Genomic DNA, 23842 nt, shown 5'->3' on the forward strand with positions numbered 1-23842 from the left:
GAGTATACATGACACAATCTAATGGCTAAATCCTTGATGTAAGACCTAATAGGCATAAGACTATTAGGCATTATATGCTCTGAATTCAAATCAATGCTTGGCCTTAAGTTATGTCATTGAGGAGGAGTGTGTATCAAAGACACCACCTAGTGGCTAAATCCTAAATGTAAGTCATATTACCCATTTTTTGCATTTTTTATGCTATTTTGGGTTTATACCTTGTCTTGTTTATTGTTTCTTTTCACCACTTTTTCTCCTTCAATGGAGGCCAAAAGATTTGATGAAACAATTTGAAGAACTTCAGTTCCATAAGGAAGGGTTCCTTTTTGTTTTCAGCACATTTTCTCTTTCAATGGCAGCCATAACCACTTCAATTTTATTTTGTAAGGAGAACGTGGAGGTACTATGTAATGTCCCCTATTAATTAAGTGCTCTAATTATGGTTTTTCAGTTCTTAGATTAAGGGCTTAGGGAAATACCTTAGTGTCTGTTGTAGTTAACCTGCAAAAACAAGGTTAGAAGAATACATACAAATTACATAAAGAAGTAACCATGTAAAGACTATGTACAAGTAGATATATGTATGTATATGTATATGTATGTATATATATGTGTATATATATATATGTGTGTGTGTGTGTGTGTGTGTGTGTGTGTGTGTGTGTGTGTGTGTGTGTGTGTGTGTGTGTGTGTGTGTGTGTGTGTGTGTGTGTGTGTGTGTGTGTGTGTGAGATTAGGCCATGATGTTACCATTCATGTGTTGTCCCTTCTAAGTGTAGTATGGCAAATGTGATAGCATCTTTTTCTTTCATGGGACAAAGGGTGAGGTAAATTTCTAGTTTTTGAATCTATGATTGAGCTGAGATTTTTCCAGACCCATCAAAGTTGGGAATGGTCATTTTCCCTACCTTGTTTTGTATTTCCCAGTTAGGTTGTGCCTTCCTTTCCTTATGGCTTCTATTTGAGTTGGCTTTACAAAATTCAGAGAAGGAGACACTTCTTTTGATTTCAGGGTCTAATCTTGCATATTCTATAGCAAGCTCCCTTATTCTAGGAACATGAGCAACTTCACTATCTCTAGATGGTTCTTCCGTAATTAGGAAGAGGGGTAAATTTGCTCCAAGGTTAGATTCTTGGGTAATTCTATCATTGTTTTCTGATTGGCTGGGAGATCTTTCCCTTTCATTCCTTTGATTTGTTTCGAGGTTCCCTAGAGTTGTTATATTTTGTAAGGTTTGGGCGGTTTGCTCCATAAAGACCCTAAACTCATTCTCCATAGCTAGTGTGGCTTTCTTTTTTCCCCTTTCTAGAGCTCTTAAGGTTCACTGACTTAAGTGCATCAACTAGTTCTTTTAGACTGGCAGGAACATGCTCTGATACCACTTTTAATGTCCCCTATTAATTAAGTGCTTTAATTATGGTTTTTTAGTTCTTAGATTAAGGGCTTAGGGAATTTTTCAGTTCTTAGATTAAGGGCTTAGGGAATTTTTCAGTTCTTAGATTAAGGGCTTAGGGAAGTATTAACCTACAAAAACAAGGTCAGAAGAATACATACAAATTACATAAAGAAGTAACCATGTAAAGACTATGTACATGAATGACTACGTAAAACATAAAAGAGATTTATGTAATAGAATCAGTACTAATTTATGATTGAGACAACCTCAACAGTGTATGCTATTATACAATGCCGATAAGGTGTCTTGTTTAGTTGTTCGAGCATAATCATGTAGGGTGTCTTGTGCAACAGTTCCCCTACTCATTATGATCATGTAGGGTTTCTTACATAACAATTCCCCTACTTACTATGATCATGTAGGGTGTCTTACATAACAGTTCCCCTGCCTACTATGATCATGAAGAGTGTCTTATAACAGTTCCCCTACCTCTTGCGAATTAATATAGTTTGTTCAGGTTGTTTATAAAATCATATTATATCCTAGTATTCTGATAATTTGTCAATTAGTTTGCCAATATCCAATTTGTTTATCAATGTTCGATTATCATATCATTACTTTTATATGTATGTATATATGTAAATGTATGTATATATATACATACATACATATATATATGTGTGTGTGTGTGTGTATGTATGTATATGTGTGTGTGTGTGTGTATATATATATATATATATATATATATATATATATATATATATATATATATATATATATATATATATATATATATATATATATCAGAGTTCCGAGACTCGCGACGAGTCACGCGAGTCGCGCGAGTCAGCGGGCCGGGTGACCTCTGCCGGGTCACGGCGACCCTGACCCGGGCCCGGCCGAGTCACAGGGTGTGACTCGCCTAACTCGCCGAGTCAGCGAGTCACCCTCTGACTCGCCGAGTCCGAGGTTCGTGACCTAGCCGGCGCTGCTTGCAAAAAGTGGACGCAAATTTAAAAAAAACACAACACAATTTTATTATTTTTTGTGCCATTTGCCTTTGTTATAACCCTAAAAGGGATTCCCATTTAGTTTTATGAGTGGAAGAGAGGAAAAAAGAGAGGAAGAGAGGAAAAAAGAAAACCATAGTTGTGCAACCAGCAAACAGGAAGAAGGGAAAAGCTAGCACAAATCACATTGGGGCAGCACTATAGTTGCATTGAGAGCATCAAGGAGCTCATTTCAAACACTTGTCAACAAATTTGAAAGAGGTAAGTGTTATTTTTTGTTGATTATGTTGGTTTTTTTTCTATATTTATGGATTTTTTCATTTTTTTGTTATTTTTTTTAAAACTTCAGCTTTCCAAATCTATATTGCTGCTTGCATACTTCAATGATTCAATCACAATGACATAAATAGAACAATAGCATAGCAAACCCTAGACTTTTTTTTTTGAAAAAATTGTATACATGTATTTATAATTTTTTCTAAAAAAAACCTAGGGTTTGCTGATTTTTCTGAATTGTTAATTTCTTTCTTTGAAATTTGAAAATTTTCAAGAAAAAACACAATGCACAAATTAGTCTTTGCTGATTTTTTTTAATTAGTTTAAAATTTTAAATTTAAAACTTTGTCAAACACAATGCTTAAATGGTGATTTGTAAAATTGTCTTATTGCAGCAGCTCTCACGTTTTGAAAACAATTTTTTTTCCTAATGGCTCATCCTAATCCTCCACCTAGGAAACATGGTCAAAAAGATGAGGCATGGAAATACACTGAAGAATTTCCTGGTAGACAAAGAAATCAAACCAAGTGTATGTTTTGTAAGGAAATTAACCATGGGGGGATAAATAGATTAAAATATCATATTGCTGGCATACGTGGTCATGACACTGAGCCTTGTGACAAGGCAACTCCTGAAGCAATCCGTTTTTGTTACGTCTTATTAGAAAACTTTGAAATACATAAGCAAACAAAAAAAAGACAAAGAGAGGAGTTATGTCATATTGGTTCCCCTCCACCCACATCCGCATCTGGCTCCGCATCTGGCTCCGCATCCGTAGGTTGTGTTGGAGAGGGTTCTTCTATGCCTCCCTTTCGTCCTAGTGCTTCTGCTAGTGCCAGTACTTCTATTCCTACTCCTAGTCACACTTTTGGTCCTAGAGTGCGAAAATCTAAAATAGACAATTTTTTTGTACCACGCACTACTCCTGGCGCACAGCCCTCGCTTGAGAGCATGTCTTGGAACAAGGAGGTCCATGATGCAGGAAGAAAAGCAATTTGCAAGTTTTGGTACTTCTGCAACATTCCATTTATTGCAGCCAGGTACTTTTTTATTTGATTGTTTTAAATTAAAATTTAAAATTTTATGGTTTGAATTTGAAAGTTGAAATTGAAATTGAACTTTTCCTATTTAATCTATTTCAATTTGTGATAGGTCTTCTTATTGGCAAGGCATGATTGATGCAGTAACCATTTGTGGGCCGGGGTTTAAAGCCCCCAGTGATACTGAGTTGAGTGGCCCTCTCTTGTTGGAAATGGTGGAAGATATGAAAGTTGACCTAGAAGACCACCGCCAATCTTGGAGCCAGAAGGGTTGCACCATCATGACAGATGGTTGGACTGATAGGAGGAATAGAACACTCCTAAATTTTCTTGTTTCTAGCGGAGGTGATTGATCATTTTACTTCTCTATATGCATTGTGATTGAAATTGAATAATTTACATTCTAATTTATTGATAATTAATTTGTTTTATTTTCAGGATCCACCATGTTTTTGAAGTCCATCGATGCTTCCTCACATGTCAAAAATGCGGCATACTTATGTGAGGCCATTGAGGAAGTTATAGATGAGGTGGGGGAAGAAAATGTGGTGCAAGTGGTGACGGATAATGCAGCAAGTTATGTTGCTGCAGGTAAACTTTAAAAGTTTTCTTTTAAGTTTTAAGTTTTAACTTTTAAACTTTTAAGTTTTTAACTTTTAAATATTAATGGTAAAATTTCTTGATACGTATCACATCTAATTCTTTAACTAATTTAAAATTGTTGCAGGAAAACTTTTGATGGAGAGGCACCCAAAAATCTTTTGGTCTCCATGTGCAGCCCATTGCCTTGACCTCATGCTGGAGGATATAGGTAAGCTTGGATGGGTGAAAGAATGCGTTGAAAGGGCCAAGAATATATGCAAATTTATTTACAATCATGCATTGGTCCTTAGCATTATGAGGCAATACACGGGGGAAAGGGAGTTGGCTCGTCCTGGTATAACGAGATTTGCCTCAAATTTCCTCACATTGAAATCCTTGTTAAAATCAAAGGCATCTTTGAGGCGCATGTTTGTTGGTGAGGAGTGGACTTCCTCATCCTATGCTACGACCACTGCAGGGATGGATGTAGTAGATTGCATTTTTGATGAGCTAGGTTTTTGGATCCCTTGTGCAGAGATCGTGCAGGTAATTTTATAAATTTATAATATTACATGCATATTTTTGTTTTGTTTGTATTGTGCAACTTTGCAATTTTTCTTATTTTCATGCACACTTGTGAGTTAACTATTTTTGTTTAACATTATTTGCAGGTCACTGAGCCCCTAGTAGTTCTCCTACGAGTTGTTGATGGGGAGAAGCCCGCTATGGGCTACATATATGAGGGCATGGATAGGGCCAAGGAGGCCATTAGATCCATATATGCTGGAGTTGAGGATAAGTATAGGCCCATTTGGGACATAATTGATAGAAGATGGCATAACCAACTTCATAGGCCCATCCATGCAGCAGCTTATTACCTCAATCCATCATTTCGTTTCCGTGCTGATTTCAAAGCGGATGAGGAGGTTCTTAGCGGGCTATATTCAGTAGTACAACGGATGGTCACTGATACCACAGCTACACTTCTTGAGATGGATGCATTTAATAATGCATCAGGGGCAATCTTTGCCAGCCAATTGTGTAAAGAGGGTCGGACAAAATTGCAGCGAGGTAGAAAATTGAAAAATTCTAAAGTTTATGACATGCATTTTAATTTTTCATTTTATAATCTACCTTTAAAGTTGGAAATGAGACTAATGTTTTTTTCTTTTCCTTATCTCAGATAGATGGTGGCAAATGTTTGGGCCTTCAACCCCAAACCTTCAAAAAATTGCCATCCGCATATTGAGCCAGCCGTGCAGCGCTTCTGGATGTGAGCGCAACTGGAGCATGTTCGAGCACATCCACTCGAAGAGGCGAAATAGATTGTCTGTGGAGAGGTTGAATGATCTAGTCTTTGTTCATTACAACCTCCGTCTTAGGACCAGACAGATTGTGGACGATGACTCCTCTCCGATCACTCTAGAGGAAGTCGACCCTGAGTCCGATTGGCTCACTGAGTCCACCGATCCAGTCTTCACTGATGAGGACCTTGAGTGGGTTGACCAGGCAGACAGAGAGGCTGAGGCTGCGGCTATGGCAGAGGAGGAGGATAGAGCACGATCAGGCACAGCACCTATGGCTACTCAGACTGGCACATCACAGGCAAAGACTATGGCTACTCAGTCATCCAGGACCTACCTTAGACGCCTTTGTAGGAGGCAGATAGACTCGGCTGAGCCAGAGCCTGAGCCATAGACTTGTTTTTTTTTACACTTTACAGTTAGATATATGTTTGGGAACATTTGTAGTCATGGATTTTATATTATACATTGGACAACATTTATAACTCTATATATCTATGTTTTCTAATTCCTTCAGCTACAATTTACATTTCTACGCATGTGATGGATGTATGTTTATGTATGTGATCAAATTAGCTTCTATTTGATGATGTTATAGTGTCTTTAAGCTTAATTCAATAATGGGTGTATGAAACAAGTTTTAAATAGTTAAAAATCTCTAAATTTCAAGGGTTTTCTTATTTTGCCGAGTCGTTGCCGAGTCATTGCCGAGTCCGAGCCGAGTCACGAGTCGAGTCAGCCTTGCTGAGTCAGAGCCGAGTCCGAGTCTAGGAACTATGATATATATATATATATATAAATATATAACTAACAATTGCATCATCGAAAGTATTAATAACAGAGAAATTCTACAAAGGCCAACTTATAAAGCGAATTTCATACTAGAGGAATGTTGGATGCGTAGGCGTGACTTTTGGTGGTGCAGATTGTGATCCAGAAAAATCTATCCTTTTTTGTTTTCCCGGGCCTTTCGTTTATCCCTGTACATGTTCATAGTGGAGGGTCACGTCTGTTGGGAGGCATTTGGAGTGGCAGTGACTCCTTGAAAAGTCACCGCCCTTAAGATACTCATTGCCAATCACTACCTTCCCATTCGATTAATTAGCAAATAAACACTTAGTTTATAATATTTGATAAATAGTGATTTTGCAATAATCGGTGCAAATTAACAATCATTGAATATTATTTTCTTTATATATATATATATGCATATGCATAGTTAGAAAATTGAGGGAACATGGAATTCTAGATTATTTCAACAATAAACAATGAGAGTTTCCAACTATACAGTTCTGGTATATTAATATCCTCCATTTATTGGCTTTGAAGAGCATTGTTTTGAGATGTTGAAATGCTGAAAAGAGAGGCAAATTTGCTATGCATTGAAACTTTTTTTTCTTTTTTTCTCTTGGACATTGAAGAGTTTGCCATATCTATATTAAAGATCATTCTCTTTCAAACATCCATGACGGAAGATTCATTTTTATTTGCATACATTCATCAAGGACCTTAAGGAGATAGTCTTAGAAAAGGCCCTTCTGGATTTTGGGCATAGTTATAGAAGAGTCAAAGTTTTTTTGATAGCCTTATGTGTTAGGCTATGATTGAAGGAAAAACATACAAGAGTGTAACAGGGACAAGCCCCGTAACAGATCCTTTTCTATTATCTATGCCAGGTGCCATATGTCTTGGCAGGTGGGCATTCACAAAGACATCTAATCCTGTAAGAAGGACAATGTTACAAAATAGGGATATGACAAGATAAAATGTCAAAAGATAGAACCATTATAACAAGATTTTGAAAGGTGAAGCACTTAAGGATAAAATGGATATTGTGAATTAAAGGGGACAAGAGAAAGAACAGTCTACATGACCTCTTAACAGGTGACAGTGATTTCATGAGGTAGAAGACAATTATGAGATGATGCAACAATGTAGAAGAGATAAAAGATCATCCACAATCCCATAGAGATGAAATATGAGTAGTTACTAGTCAGGATGGTGTATGAACATGATATTACTATAAGGGGACAACAAATGGGAAGGTTTATATGGTATGATGATTAAAGACACGTGAAGGAAATGTCAATTGCAAGCTATCAAAGACAACTAAGTCACAAGCTTTGACAGGGATAAAATGATACCCTACAGATCAAAAAGTGATAGTCATCAAGTTTCGGGTTAATAAAGTGCAAGTATATAGCATTATAAGCTTGCTAGAACAAGGTCATGGATGTGTTCAATCAAACCAAATATAAGAGGCATGAAATTAGCTAAAAAGGAGTAAAGCTAAGGATAGTCTTGAGCAGAAAAGACATTATTCCCATTAGCAAGTATGCAACAATGAAGTGACAGTCAAAGTCAAGCCCTCCAAAAGAAAGCTAAAGGTCAAGAAGAAAAGAAAAGCTATGGATATAAACCATTAACAGTATTAAGCTTTCCTGTGTCGTCAAAGCATATAGGTTGCATCTTTGAGGTAAAGGGGGCAGTGTGCAAAAGTCAAATATGCATGACAGTCTATGAAGAAAAGATATGACAATCCAAGAAAAATTTAAAAAAGTCAAAATATAGCCTTAGTGGAAGATATTAGAAAATCAATCATTATACAATGCCAATAGAGAAGGAAAGTCACCAAGAGAAACCTTAGCATATTTCAAATAGTCATATAGTCTAAGGGTATGATACATCTACACGCACACAATGATGAACTTTTGATAAAGAGATTGTTTTCATTAAGATCACAATACAAAATACAGTCATATCATGAATGTTTATGACATTACCCTTGAGTTGTCAATAAAAGAAATGAGAGTAGTAGCAAAGTGACAACAACCAAGATGCATAATACACTCCCAATTAATAGCACACATTAGGTACTAAAGTCTCACCAAGATATGAATAACTCATGTCTATATTCAACCATGTAAGGCTACTGAGGGGAAAAAATCCATAATAGTATGTCTTTCATGACCAGTTGTGGAAAGATACATTGGAAGTAACAATCCTTTCAAAAGCAATAGACCTAATGTGGAGGTTATGGACAAGGATCCAATAGCAATAAGACTATAAATAAGTCCAGGAACAAAATGACTCAAGGAAGTAGTAGTAGCTGCCATAGTGAGTAGAAGGGCACATGGCAATCAATGAGCAAAGAGGACAACTGCAAAGTTCATAGTACACAATAATGAAGGATCAAAGGCCTCATGTGAGGTTTGCAAGTCATAGTTGGTAGCTGGTGCAATCACGGTTAGGAGGGACCTCAATGAGATCTATCTGGATCGTGCAACAAGAGTAAAACACAATGAAAGCAAGACAAGATGATGGAGGCAATGCAGAACTGATTCATTATCTCATGTAAAACTGTTTACAATCTGCCAGCAACATGCGGGCTACAACATTCAGCTCACTAGCCTGATACAAACATGCTTAATTACAATCTCAGTCTATACCAGACCTCTTAACCTCAAGATAGATCTTTTCGGTCCTAACTACTACCTACTGTAAGCTAAATTACATTGATTTATATGGTCTAGAGTGATCCAATCAGCCGAAGAAGAATCAAACTACAATGAACATGATGAAACGTGTAAAACCACCAAGTAGGCCTCTGCCAATGAAAATCCTTCGGAAAATCCAAAAGAAGAAGTGCGGATCAGAGTGAAGGTTGGCCACATGCCAAGGAATGTTGGAAACAACAAACTAGAGCTCTGCAAGCTATAGAAACGATTTGCAAGATTCGCCAATAGCAAATAGGTCCAAGCGGTTCCGGTGTTCTATGCCAAAGGACTGTCTCGGAATCCAGAAGCGATAACTTGCCAGAAAATGGTCCAAACGTCCCGTGGCTCAGGAATAAGGAAGATAATCATGTTTACAAGCAAAATCCAGCTCTACAAGATCCAGTGAGCAAATGCAAGAAAATGCATAAAGAAATGCTAAAACTGCAAAACAGAAAACAAACTGAAAAGAAATGTTTTTGGTTGATGCAAGATTGCCAAGAACCGGGGATGCTCTTGCATCAGACATCCAGGGTTTGTTGAAAAAAAAGTGAGTCCCTCACTTTGTTGGGATCAGAGGAAAACCAAGACAGTCTACCTTTGCCTGAGAAATCCAAGAAGAATATTCAACCAGTCTTGTTGACGGGTGTTTTGACACACTCACCAACAGTCAGGTAGTTTATGCAAAACACTCACCACCTCTCCTGAAAAGTAGTAAGTTTTGATAAACTAACTACTCCAAGGTCTCTATAGTCGGGTCTCGACGGTGATGGGCAACTCAGTGGTTGATGTGATTGTACCTGTCAAGGGGTCTGCTGGTTGAAACAACTTCAAATTACCTACTTTTTTTTTGTATTTTCAGATTTAGATTCTCTTTCAAAATAAACTGCAAAAGATAGATTAGGGAAACAAGAAAATAACAATAAAACCAATTCAATAACAACTTAATGAACTACTTAATTAGTACCCTGCAATCCAAAAATCATCAAATATTATTCAAATCAGCATTCAATTATGGACCTCCAATGAACATGCAAAGTCATGCAACTTCACAAACTCATGGAAAGAATATCACCACAATATTGTCTATCCCAGTAATTCTCATACACCACTTGCGTATGCAGTATGATTCATAAAGCAATAAACAAAAGATCAGAACAAGTTGTTGATTTCAAACAATAGACATTATTAGACTGCAAAGAACAAACTCATAGCACATATGCATAGATCATGCAATCTATAAGTTGCTTCTTGTATTAGCTCCAAAGAATGTATCACAAAACTACTCAGATTCATAACAATAATCTAAAATCCCTAAGTGGGCCTCAAATCATCAATTTGTGGACCCTCTAAATGGAATCTCTAATTGGACTCAAATCATCAATTCGCGGACCCCTAACAATGAATCAAAATCTCCAATTTATAGAGTTTCATGTCCTACTTTCTAGGAAATAAACCTAATCTAAATTAAGAACTAAAAAGAAAGGAGTCACAGTTGATGTGCAAGTCTCTACCTTGGAATCCAGTTAACTATTATGAAATCGGGACTGGGTGAGCATTACGAAAACAGTGCTGCATGAGCCAACACTTCGTAATCATGCAAAACTAACGCCCAAAAAGAAAGTGTGGCAACCAGATCAATCCCCAATTTGTGCATGCAAGCACTCCAAAGAAAGAATATTCCCCTTGAAATTCCAAAATCAGCTTCAGTTGTGATTGCAGACAAGTCTCTATAACATAACAATGACTTTCTATTTTAATGCTAAGTTCGACTCCAGTTCAGTACTTGCCCCATCTACACATTTAAAAGAAATAATTAAAAACATTTAATTTACTTAAACGTATAACATAAAAATTATTTTATAAACTATCAATTCACAATTTTAAAATTAAATTTGTGTTTAATTGTGAAATTAAATAAATAAAACAATTTAAACTTTATTAAATTTTAAAATAAATTGAAATTTCAATAAAGCTTTCTCCCCTTTACATGGTGGACCCCCTTCTCCACTTTTCAAAATATTTTACCTGCAACAACCAAAAAAGGAAGAAGTTTAGACATAACAAAAGAAAAAGTTAAATGCTTTTCTATAAAATAAAACTATCATTGAAAGCACTTTTCAAAAAGAAACTTTAACTTTTGTCTCAAGCATTTTTAATTTAAATAAAGCTATGTAGTTATGAATGCCCCATTAGAAGGGAAATGAAATTCACTTCAATGAAGGGGATTAAATATGATCTCATTGCAGTATTCCCGCGAGGAGCTCCTTCAGATCATTCTTTCATTTATTTCCGACTTCCGAGGTCTAGTGCTTTGATCATAAATGTTTTGGCTTTCCTGAGCATCAGAATCCGGAATTTCGGAATTCCGAAGATGCAAACTTTGGATTACTGGTGATTGCGTAGAAATTACGAAAATTTGGGGCTTTGTTATGCTAGGAAATTTAAAAACTATGAAAGTTTTATTTATTAAATCTCAAGTTTCACAAAACTAATTCCAATTTTAAATTCTAAACTTAATTTTATTTAAATTTACAAATCTTTAAAACTTAAATAAATTTAACTTTGGATTACTGGTGATTGCGTAGAAATTATGAAAATTTGGGGCTTTGTTATGCTAGGAATTTTAAAAAACTATGAAAGTTTTATTTATTAAACCTCAAGTTTCACAAAACTAATTCCAATTTTAAATTCTAAAGTAAATTTTATATAAATTTACAAAACTTTAAAACTTAAATAAATTTAATTTTGACAAAAATCAAAATTCATATGAATTCAAATTTTAAAATAATGAAATTCAAATAAAATTAAAATTAAAATCTGGTTTTGATTTTATTGCAAAAAAATTTACTAAAACTAACTTTAAATATTAAAATGCAAATAAAACTTAAAATTGACTTTAAATATTAAAATGCAAATAAAAACTTACATTGATATTTTTAATATGTTTAAAATTTAAATTGATTGAAACTTTAACATAGTTAAACTTTAAATCAATTTTCAATTTTAAAGTAATCAAATTATCAACTTAAACTTTTATTAATTTTTAATAATTAATTTTAATTGAAATAAATTTTAAAATTCTTTTTTTTAGAATTGTTTTATTATTATTATTTTGTGATTATTCAATATTTAATTTTTTTTGTATTTTCAAAAGTTTTTTCATTTTTTTTGGATTTTGCGGATCTTTTACGCCTTACGCTAAGCCTACAACCTACAGAAGACAAAACAACTGACAAAGATAACGACAATGACGAACAAAAGAGGACGCACACACGAAAACAAAGATGCACAAGCGACAAGCTTGGAGTCTCAGGGACTCAAGTTTTTGAAAAAACAGACAGAAAACAGCCCGAAAGTTCGAGAATCCAAACTTCCGGGATGAAAACCAAAAGATGAACAAACTCTCCGGGAACCCGAAGTTCCGAAGTGATGCTCTAAAACGACACAAAGCAAACTCGGGAGTTCAAGAACCCGATCTTCCGAACGAAAAAACAGAAACACTACCCAGAACTTCGGAAACCCGAACTTCCGAGGCTAAACAAACAAACAAGATAGAAACAAACTCGAGAACCCGGGGACCCGGATTTCCGAACAAAGAAACGGAAACAAGCAAACAACCCACCTTAGGAACTCGAGAACTCGGGTTTCGAGGTGAACAAAACAAAAGCTAAAAAGCAAAGAAAAAAAAAGGTGACCCGTATTTTCATAAAATTGAAAATGATGGGACTAGATATGCATGGCATAACAAGTCTATCCTTCCATTTCACAAGATACTCCTTGTACCGATTGCTCTGGGTGCTACGCCCAATCCTATTGTCCAAAATGTCTTCAATCCAGGATCTAGTTCCTTCCGGGGCAACTGCTTCTCCAAGTTTGCAATATTGTCTTCACTGAATTCTGATTCATGATACTAATGTAGATATGCAATGTTGAATATAGGTGAAATACTCAAACTATCCGGTATCTCCACTTCATATGCATTTCTGGAACTGAATTTCCTCAAGATCTTGCAAGGTCCAAACTTTTTCATTTGCAACTTGTTATAGGTTCTGACTGGAAATCTTTCCTTCCTCAAGTACACCATCACTTCATCGCCAACTTCAAATTCTTCATGTCTTCTCTTCTCATCTGCTTTCTCCTTATACTTGTTGTTCATATCCTCCAATTATTGTTTAACCTGAACATGTAAGGCTTTCATGTGATCTACAAATTTTTCTGCTTCTGAACTCCTCTTGTCTTCATTACTGATGTACCTCTAGGGTATGCTCCAGTAACAATCTCAAAAGGTGTTCTTCCGATACTCATGTTCACTGAATTATTGTAGGCAAACTCTGCTTGTGCAAGAATCAAATCCTAACTTCCGGTTTTCTCTCCAACTAAGCATCTCAACAAATTTCCCAAACTCTTATTTACTACCTTTGTCTGTCCATCAGTTTGTGGGTGAAAAGCAGAACTGGATTTCAAATCTGTCTTCATCTTGTTCCAAAGTTTTCTCCAAAAATAACTAGCAAACTTAGTGCCTCTTTCTGAAACTATGCTCTTAGGTAATCCATGCAATCTCACCACTTACTTGAAAAATAAGTCAGCTATGTGCACTGCATCTGATTTCTTCTTACAAGGTATGAAATGAGCCATCTTCGAGAATCTATAGACCACCACAAATATAGAATCATTCCCTCTTTGTCTCTTAGGCAATCCAAGTATGAAATCCATGCTTATGTCCTCCCAAGGTATCTTCGATACTATCAAAGGCTTATACAATCCCACATTCTGACTACTACCTTTTGCAACCTGACAAACTCTACAGCTCTACACAAATTTCTTGACATCCTTATGAATCTGAGGCCAAAAGTAATGTTCACTCATCAATGCTATTGTTTTGTCAATACCAAAGTGTCCGGCTAATCCTCCACTACGCTTCTCCTTTATCAGATTCTCCCTCATAAAACTCTTAGGTATGCACAACTGAACTCCTTTGAATAACATCCCATCCTGAATGAAATAATCCAACCACTTACTTCTATCTACCATAACCATTGCTCTACATGCTTTCCAAGGTTCTGTAAAATCCAGGTCATCATCATACAAGGTCTTCAACTCCTCAAATCCTAATACTGTCACTCTCGTCTCAGTCAACAAACTTCTTCTTCTACTCTATGCATCAACAACTTTGTTTGACTTTCCACTCTTAAAACACAAAGGTGTAATTCTACAAGAATTCTACCCTTCTCATATGTCTCTGATTCAACTTACTCTGACTGTTCAAATACTGCAAGGCTTGATGATCAATATACAACACAAACTCCTTAGGCAATAGGTAAATGTCTCCACTTCTTCAAGGCTTGAACTATGGCACAAAATTCCTTTTCATACACTGAATATCTCCTTCTTGCATCATTCAACTTTTCACTTAAATAAGCTACTGCTCTCCCTTCCTAAATTAACACGGCTCCAATTGCATTCCCACTTGCATCACAATCCACTTGAAATACTTTGTTGAAATCTAATAAAGCTAACACAGGCTGCTCAGTCACCTTCTGCTTCAACAATTCAAAACTCTTATTTGCTTCGGTTGTCCATTTGAATTCTTTCCTATCTCCTCTCATTGTCTCACTCATAGGGCTCCAAACTGAACTGAAATTTCTAATAAACTTCTGGTAGAAACTAGCCAATCCATGAAATGATCTAACCTCTCCAATGCTTTCTAGTGTAGGCCATTCAACAATTTCTTTTAACTTCTCGAGGTCCATCTTCAAACCATTCGCATATATCACAAATCCCAAGTAGATTAACTCTTCCTTCATGAAACTGCACTTCTTAAGATTTATCAGCAACTTCTCTTCTCTCAATCTCTGCAAAACTTGTCTCTAATGCAACAAATGTTCTTCTTTTGTCTTACTAAAAATCAGAATGTCATCCAAATACACAATAACAAACTTACCCAAGAATTTATTCAATACGTCATTTATCAACCTCATGAAAGTACTTGGTGCATTAGTCAACCCAAAAGGCATCACCAACCATTCATACAATCCTTCATTTGTCTTGAATGTTGTATTCCATTCATCTCTTTCTCTGATTCTGATCTGATGATATCCACTCTTCAAGTCTATCTTTGTGTAGTATTTGGCTCCACTCAAGCAATCCATTATGTCATCCATCCTAGGCAAAGGAAAATGGTACTTCACTGTGATCTTGTTTATTACCTTGGAATCGGTACACATCCTCCATTCTCCATTCTTCTTAGGTTCTAACATGGTTGGTACTGCACAAGGACTCAAGCTTTCCCTCATCAAACCTTTCCTCGACAATTCTTGCACTTGTCTATTCAACTCTCCATTATCTGTCGGTGTCATCCGGTGTGCAGCTTTGTTAGGCAAACTAGCTTCAGGAATCAAGTCCATATAATGACTGATACTCCTCACAGGTGGTAATCCATCAGGCACATTATTTGAAATGATGTCTTCATACTTTGTCAGCAATTCTTTTATCTCCTCCAGTTCTTCTTCTTCATGCTTTGGATTCTCAATCTTCTTAGGAACTAAGGCAAAACACATGTTCTCATGTCTCATTCCATCCAGGAATTTCCTTCCATCCACCAAACAGATTCTAGCATTCGTACAAACTTCAGTCTTCAGGGGTTACTCCAAGGTGTCTTTAAGGCTCAAAAGTGGCAACAAATAGCTTGGATAGCCAAGAAGTGAACTCAACAAGTGGTGAAATTTAAAAAAATCCTCTTTTCTTCACTTCTTCCTAGGTTGTAACAAGCTATTGCTCAGCTATAATGAATGGCTTTTAGGCCTTATTTAAGTTAGTTCTTGCTTATTCTCTTTGCAAATATTGTATCTTTAGAGATCTTTCAAGCAAAAAGATAGTTTTGTAACTCGGTTTCAATTGCTTTATGACTAATTTCCATTGTAAGTTTGATCTTTCAAAGTAAAAAGAACACATCTCCTATAATTTTTTTGTTGTAAAATTTTTTTTATCGTAATAAAAGTCCAGTTGTTTCCTTCCATATGGCTATGATATTATGTGTTGAATTATTTTTTTTCCTATGTTTTTCAGCATAAAACCTTTGAAGCATGTTCAAAACAAATATATGTGATCAAATAAATACATCTACTTGTAGGTTATAAACTGTAAAATATTCATGTAGAGTTGTTTAGTTGTGAAGAAATTGCTCTTTTTCCTTCAAAACAACAACACATAGATATCATCTTTATAAAATACTAATACTTATGATGTAAAACTAGATGTTGTGATTCACTATATAGTTATAAATTCATTTTCAAGCATTATTTCCCCTTTCCCTTGGGAGCTATCAATTTCGAGGTTAGTTTTATGTGATTACACATACAAACTAGCCTTCTCTAGAGCTTGACGTCAACCATTAGAGCCCACACTCTGAGAGTTCATCCCATGTATCAATAGGTGGCTAAGTTAATAGATTAGCTAGGGTGCAAGTTTGTTGATAACAATAATTCTACCTCGTTTTGTCTCTTCTATTCTAAAGCTTCCTTCTTAAACTGCTATACCTAGGAAACCAATTGAGCGACTTCACCCATTAATTCTTGATTAGTTTTTCTAAAGCCTCATAAAAATTTTGGTCACTTTCTAATGTCATTGTGATAGGTCAATTTGTTTACATTGGAGAATTAAATTAAAATCTAGTTGTTTTGAATGTCACTAACATAGTAACTTGCTCAAAACCAAAGGTAAAATTTTCCTCTATTCTTTTTTTATTAAAGGTAAAATAGGTTTTGAGGGGAGCACTGAAACCCTATAGAACAAAATGTTTCCTTAAAAGAAAGAAATAACAAACTTGTTGGAACGAAACACTGAATGTATGTTGAGATGGTGTCATTGATGGCAACTCATATCAGATTTGGCATTTGTAGTTTATGTTTTCATCATTTCGGAAGATTGATTGAAGATTGATCAAGTATTGATGAGGTTCGGTGAGAAGAACAGTGTATCCGACAGAGTATACAGTGTTTTGGTTGGCGGATTATTTTGGTTGAGTATTTTGTTTTACAGATCTAAGAGATGTATTTTGGATATGCAATTTACCTTATTCCAGGTTTTTGGTCTCTGGTGTTAAGTTTTTTGTTGGTTGGTAACATCTAGTAGATTGGTTTTTGGTAAAGACAGTGGTTATCAGTGGTAACGTGTGGAAACGTATTATGCGGATCTTGCGGATCAATTTTGGTGAGTGTTTATGTGTTCGAGGTTGATGATCCGACCTGTGGAAAGTGTGTAGACATTTTGTTTTGGTCCATATGGTTGTTTTGAATCAGAATGAGCCAACTTGTGTACATGTTTCATCTTTTGTGACGTGTTCTTGAAGCCGACTTGGTGGTGACCTAAATTGGTGATGTGGATATATAAGACATGTTTATTTGCTCATTTTGGATATCGATGTTATGTGTGAATCGTGTATGAGCAGTTGTGCACAGTTTCACGTGCACATGGTGAAGATTTGAGCTCTGGTATGATGGATAATATTAGAGCAGAGCAGTTCTACAGAGTTGAGTAAGATACAGTATTTTGTGCTTAACCAGAACTATTCCAGGCATTTGTAGATGCCATTTCATAGTTCATCTTCATGTATGTTACCTTTGTAACACTTTTGTAAGGCAATGTGCCTTTCGAGGTTGTAGCCCTGTTTGTAATTTGAGCAGTGAGCTCTAGGTCATGTGCCTGAATGCATGTGCATTCCTATGTAACATTTACACATACATTTAACAGAGTATCATTTTACTATGGGTAGGATCCCACCATGGTTTTTCCCTTGACTAGTTTTTCCACGTAAAAAATCTTGGTGTTATGGAGTTGTTGATCTTTGCTTTGTGTTTCTACACTTTACTTTTCTTCATTTGCATTAAGTGGATTAAAGGAAAACTTAATAAGATCAAGGGTTGCAAAACATTGATTCGCCCCCCTCCTCAATATTCCTTGATTCCAACAATTGGTATCAGAACCTAGTTCCTCAAAGGAATCCTAACAACTTGAGGAAGATCCAAGAAGGTGAATCAATGGATTCTGGTAGTCTTAGAAAACAGCTAGTTGTTGCTCTTGAGGATCTTGATCATGCACAAGATGAGAACCGACAAGTGAAAGAAAAAATCCAAGATGGTGAAGAATACATTAAAACATTGAAAGATCAGTTGAACTAGTCAAAGGAAAAGAGAAAGGAAATTGTTGATCATCTTAAGCAGAAAGAATGTTAGAGCATTGATGAAGAAGTATTGAAGGAGAAGACAAAAGAATGTGACAGACTTGCTAGAGCTAATATAGTCCAGAAGAATGAAATGAAAGCTATTGTAATGAGATTGACAAAAGAGATTGAAGAAAAGAAGAAAAATGAAGAAAAGCTTGCTTAGTCTGTGAAAGACAAATCTGAAGAATGTTGCATAATTGAGAGTGAGAATGGACAATTGAAGCTTGACCTACAAGATGTCGGACAACATGAGGAAGATCTTGAAAGGCAAATCATTCTTACTAGACACGATCTTGATGTTGCAAATGAGTACAAAGCGAAATTCTGGATCAATTCAACAAAACTTGATGAGATGCTTGCCAGTCAGAAGAATCCTAATGATACTCAAGGTCTTGGATTTGAGAAAGGTGAAAGCTCCATAACTAGTCAAAGCAATCCTAAGACTCAACAATAGAAGAACAACTCAAGAAGGCCTCCGGTAAGACAACCTAATGCTCATAAATTCAATGGAAATTGTTTTGTTTGCAATAAATTTGGTCATATGGCTAGTCAATGCATAAATAGGATGATCAATAATGGTCCATCTTTTACCGGTCAATGTTTCAAATGCAACAAATATGGTCATAAGGCAAATGTATGCAAAATTGTGATGAATAACTTTCAGAATAGGAGAAACGTCAAATGTTATGCATGTGGTATGTTTGGACATATTGCTAATCAATGTAGAACGAGAAAAAATCAGATGAATTTCAGGCCTATGCAAGGAAATGTTGTTTTCTATAATTGCAACAAATTTGGTCACATTGCTAAGTATTGCAGAAGCAGAAATGTGAATAGGACGGGTCTGGAAGACAAGAATAGGAATGTGAAGCCTGATAAGAAGGGTAAAACAAAAGTTGAAGAAATCAGAGATCAGATGAAGAAGACGTGGGTTAAGAAAACTGATTCAAAGGCAGGAAGTGGGTATGCACCTGATTTTGGTCCTTGAACTACATTTGGTAACCGAACCTAGGCATCCAACCTTGGGGGAGTTATAATGCAAATCTTTCAAACCCTTGTTTGAGATATGTACCTGTTTCTGGCGGGTTGCAAAAGTGTTTATGATGATTGCAAATATTTGTGGTGGATCTCTAAAAGAATTGAGTAGATTTGAAGATCCAAAGAAGAATTCCTGATAGATGCAGAGCTTCTAGAAAAATTAGGGCAAAGTACATTAACTTTTCCTCTTCATTTCTCACTTTGCGATTGAAGAGAAGAATTTTAGATATCTTTGTGAAGAAGGAGATAGGCAAAATTAAGTGCTACCAATTTCTGAAGCAATTTGGCAAGAAGACCTAATCCGATACCAAAGGTATTTATCAGTGAAAACCCCTTTTTGAAGTTTGAAATTTGAATCTCTAAGAATGGTTGCATCTGGTACTGCCACCCCTTTGGTTGTATATATCACTGAGCGTGCTCGTCCCAACTTCAAAAATCATCCATTCATTTCAATGGAGGATGACCCTAAAAGTGCATTTTTGTCTGTGCCTTACAGAGTCCTGCATAACAAAGATATAAGGGTTTACACACATTGCCCGATTGAAGAATTGGGAAGCTCCCAAATGTTGAATCTTTTCAATAACTGATTATCTGATCAAAGCTCCATGTTGAAACCTGAATTTCAAGGATTGGAAAGAAAGGGTTTTGCTCAATTTGTTAAGTTTCTAATAGCGTACGAACATGAGTGGATCTAGTACATCTAGAGTCATGTTCACGATAAATCCATGTGGTTGGATAAGCCGCATAAGATCACTAAAGGTGTGATGTAGGCAGTAACAGGGTTGTGTGCATCCCGTCAATTACCATCTCTGAAAACGGTAAAGAATGACATTGTAACCAATGCAACCGGGTCGAAATTCGATAAAAGGGCGATGACATTGATGATATTTTGAAAGGTGACATCCAGTTTGTATCCATGGTGATAGGGCATAAAATCTACTACTCCAGTCGAATGAACTCTATCTCTGATACTGCAGTATACAGTACATATGAGATGTTAAGGGAAAATAATAAATATGATCTTTGTGAGTTGCTCTGGAGTGAGCTTATCAAGAACTTAAAGAAAATATAAGAGAACAAGAAGCACCCCTTCAAGTACGATACTCTACTTTTGTGCATATTATTCCACTTCAAGAATGAGATTCTAGGAGTTGGTCTGGTACATTGGGCATTTGATAGGCTAGTGGTGAGTGCAAATCCAGGAGTATCTATATAGCTCCGGTGACTCCAAATCCAGGAACAAGAATCTATGGGGTTATTCCAAGAACTTTCAGGAGGAGATGTATGAGAGGGAGAGAATCCTGAAGTCTATTGTGGAGATATATGTTGACACCATTTATTTCATGGTTGACACCAACCAATGCTTGATGGAAGCGGTGGAGCCCCAAACTTCATGGATTCTACCAATGGGCTATGAGGTTAATGAATATATTTTGGAACTATATACTCAACATTTTCTAAGTCAATTGGTGGACCCCAATGAAGAAAGGTTCAAAACCTACAAGGAGAAGAGCCTAAAACTACATCAGTAGTTCAAGAAACCGGTCATTCAGAAGAAAGTTTGGAAAGAGGTTGAAGCTTTTGTTGAAAGCATAGGGATATCAAGGAAGCTGTTAGAAAAGCCAGAGAGGAGAATATCATTTCTGAGGAGCAAACTATGAAGAAAGAAGCCAATCCAAAAGCACCTAAGCCAAAGGCAAGGCAAACCAGGAATGTTGCTCTTTCCTCCAATGTTTCTAAGCCCACAAGCAAGCCCATATCCTCAGTTAAGCCATTCGGTGGTGTGCAGAAAAGGAAATCAGACAGATTTGTGGTGGTTGATGATGAATAAATTGAATCAGATGAGATAGTTAAAGAGGTGAAGGCTAAAGCTCCAAAATCCACTAAAATCACAAAGGAGAAGCCTTCCGGTAGAACTAGATCCAAAAAGAAACCAAAATTTGAAATTGATGAGGCATTGAAACAAGGTAATTATACTATTATACCTCCTATATCATTAGATCAAATTGTGAAAGTAGTTGTTAAGGATGGTAATTTGAAACCACTATCTGAGTGGTATGAAAATTTTGATGAATCCGAAAAGAGAACTCGAGAGGAAGCAACTGTAGAATACCTAAATGTATACAATAAAGTTGTAATTGAATTAATGACAATCATACCCAAGAGTTTGTATGACATTTTGGATGCTCAGAGACTAACAGTGAATAAGGAAGATGACAAATTGAAGGAATATATATTATTCAATTTATGTTCAGTTATATCTAAGGAGGAGATAGATAGATTACTTCAATTAGCCAAGTATAAGTTTCAAAGTAAGCACAGATTAAATAAGAACATGTTCGGTAAAATTGATGAAGTTGCTAAGGAAATAGAGAAAAATTGGACAAATTTTTTGCAAGAAAATCAATATGAAGTTAATCCCGCAAAGGAACAAGATGACACTCATCTAGAAACTGAGTAGACCAAGGTGGATATACCTTCCATTCTGGAAGTGAAATCAGTTGAGCAAGCAGTGGATGATACTTTTGTTCTGGAAGTTCAATCAATAGAACATGTAGAAGTCAATAATTTGAAAGGAGGTAGAGTGAAGAATGATGCAAGTGTGGGTGAAGTTGTCAAAACAGATAAGGTTGAAATCCCTCTAACACCTGAAAAGGAAGTAGTTGCAGAAGAAAATGTAGAGAAGATAGAGGTCAAGGTTGAAGTCGGAACTAAAGCAAGAGACACTGCAAAGACTATGAAAGGTAAGCAGGTCATTGATGACCCAAAATTTATACAAGGACCAATCAACCTTGCTTCCCTGTCTCCCATAGAAAATCTTCAGTTGGCATCTTTTTCTCAAGCCAAAGCCAATGAAGATCTTTTAAAATCTCACACTAAAGATAGCTTGTTGATGAACATGGAAATCAGTACTTTGGATAATTTAATGCCTCATTCCAAAAAGATACATCTGATACTCAATCCAAGCAATTGAAAAGCCTAATTGATTCTGTTGTTTCCCACTTTGAATCTTTTAAAAAGTCTGCAGAGGAAAAGGTCAAAAATGAATTTGAGGCTAGAAGGCTCCGCACCTTGAAGAAAATGATCTCAAAAGGTAGAGCCACATTAAGTAGTTGTGTAAAAAGCATGCAGGATGCAATTAACGTAGGTGGAAACTTGTACAAATCATGCCTATCCCTGAACAAGTTCACTGTGGATATTGAGAAGAAGTCTCAGGAGTACAAGGATTAGTTGAAAAGCTTATCTCAGTTGGTTGATCCTTTGTCAAATTCATTGAGCCATCATGAAAATCAGGTAATTACATTGCTTGAGAAGATTCGAATTCTGAGCTATGATCGAGAAAGGTTAATTGGCAAAGTTGGAGAACTTAGGAGCCATATTGTCCCTAAGTTGGATATAATACTAAAGGATCTTCAAGATGCTCAGAATACTCTCAAGGCAAATGATCCAAATGATCTCAAGACAACAAAAGTGCAATATTATCTTTTTAGTGGGTATATAACAGTTTTTGAGAATCTGCAAAATGTTTGGGATAGTCACTTGGACTCTCTGAAGAATCTATATGCAAATATTTTCATGTTTTTGTGAGTTTGTGTGTACATACATGTATATAGCATTTTTGTCTTCAATTCTTGATTTCTGGAACCCTACCTTTGCCATTAATGTCAAAGGGGGAGAATAGATGAGTGAAATATATTTATCTTAGGGGGAGATCTTTGATTCTTTGGGATCCAGTGATTAGATTCTTGGTTGCAGTACTTTGGTTTTGGTTTGACACTTAGCCATTTTTCACTAAGTGTTTCCATCAATGCCAAAGGGGAAGATTGTTGGCGAGAGACACTACATGTATGTTGCGATGTCATTGATGGCAACTCATATTAGATTTGGCATCCGCAATTTATGTCTTCATCATTCTGAAAGATTGATTGAAGATTGATCAAGTATTGATGAGGTTCGGTAAGAAGAACAGTGTATCCGACAGAGTGTACAATGTTTCGGTTGGCGGATAATTTTGGTTGATTATTTTGTTTTGTGGATCTGGGAGATTTATTTTGGATATGCAATTTACCTTATTCTAGGTTTGTGGTCTCTGGTGTTAAGTTTTGTGTTGGTTGGTAAGGTCTGGTAGATTGGTCTTTGGTAAAGACAGTGGTTATCAGTGGTAATGTGTGGAAACACGTTATGTGGATCTTGTGGATCAATTTTGGTGAGTGTTTATGTGTTCGAAGTTGATGAGCCAACATGTGGAAAGCATGTGGACATTTTGTTTTGGTTTGCATGGTTGTTTTGGATCGGATTGAGTCGACTTGTGTACACATTTCATCTTTTGTGATGTGTTCTTGAAGCCGACTTGGTGGTGACCTAAATTGGTGATGCAGATATATAAGAAAGGTTTATTTGATCATTTTGGATATCGATGTTATGTGGGAATCGTGTATGAGTGATTATGTGCAGTTTCACATGCGCATGGTGAAGA

At 36.1% G+C, this 23842-nt stretch overlaps 1 protein-coding gene across 1 annotated transcript; it reads left to right on the forward strand.

The window, feature by feature from the left end:
* The first annotated feature begins 3036 nt into the window (after positions 1–3036).
* Positions 3037–22596, forward strand: LOC131038478 (uncharacterized). The gene is made up of 8 exons (XM_057970917.2): positions 3037–3724; positions 3837–4069; positions 4163–4315; positions 4452–4852; positions 4978–5377; positions 21207–21677; positions 21879–22109; positions 22310–22596. The coding sequence occupies exons 1-8, from the start codon at positions 3114–3116 to the stop codon at positions 22594–22596; spliced, it is 2787 nt and encodes a 928-aa protein (XP_057826900.2). The 5' UTR covers positions 3037–3113.
* The last annotated feature ends 1246 nt before the right edge of the window (positions 22597–23842 follow it).

The sequence above is a fragment of the Cryptomeria japonica genome, chromosome 10 (genome assembly GCF_030272615.1).
Source record: "Cryptomeria japonica chromosome 10, Sugi_1.0, whole genome shotgun sequence".
Lineage (NCBI taxonomy): Eukaryota > Viridiplantae > Streptophyta > Pinopsida > Cupressales > Cupressaceae > Cryptomeria > Cryptomeria japonica.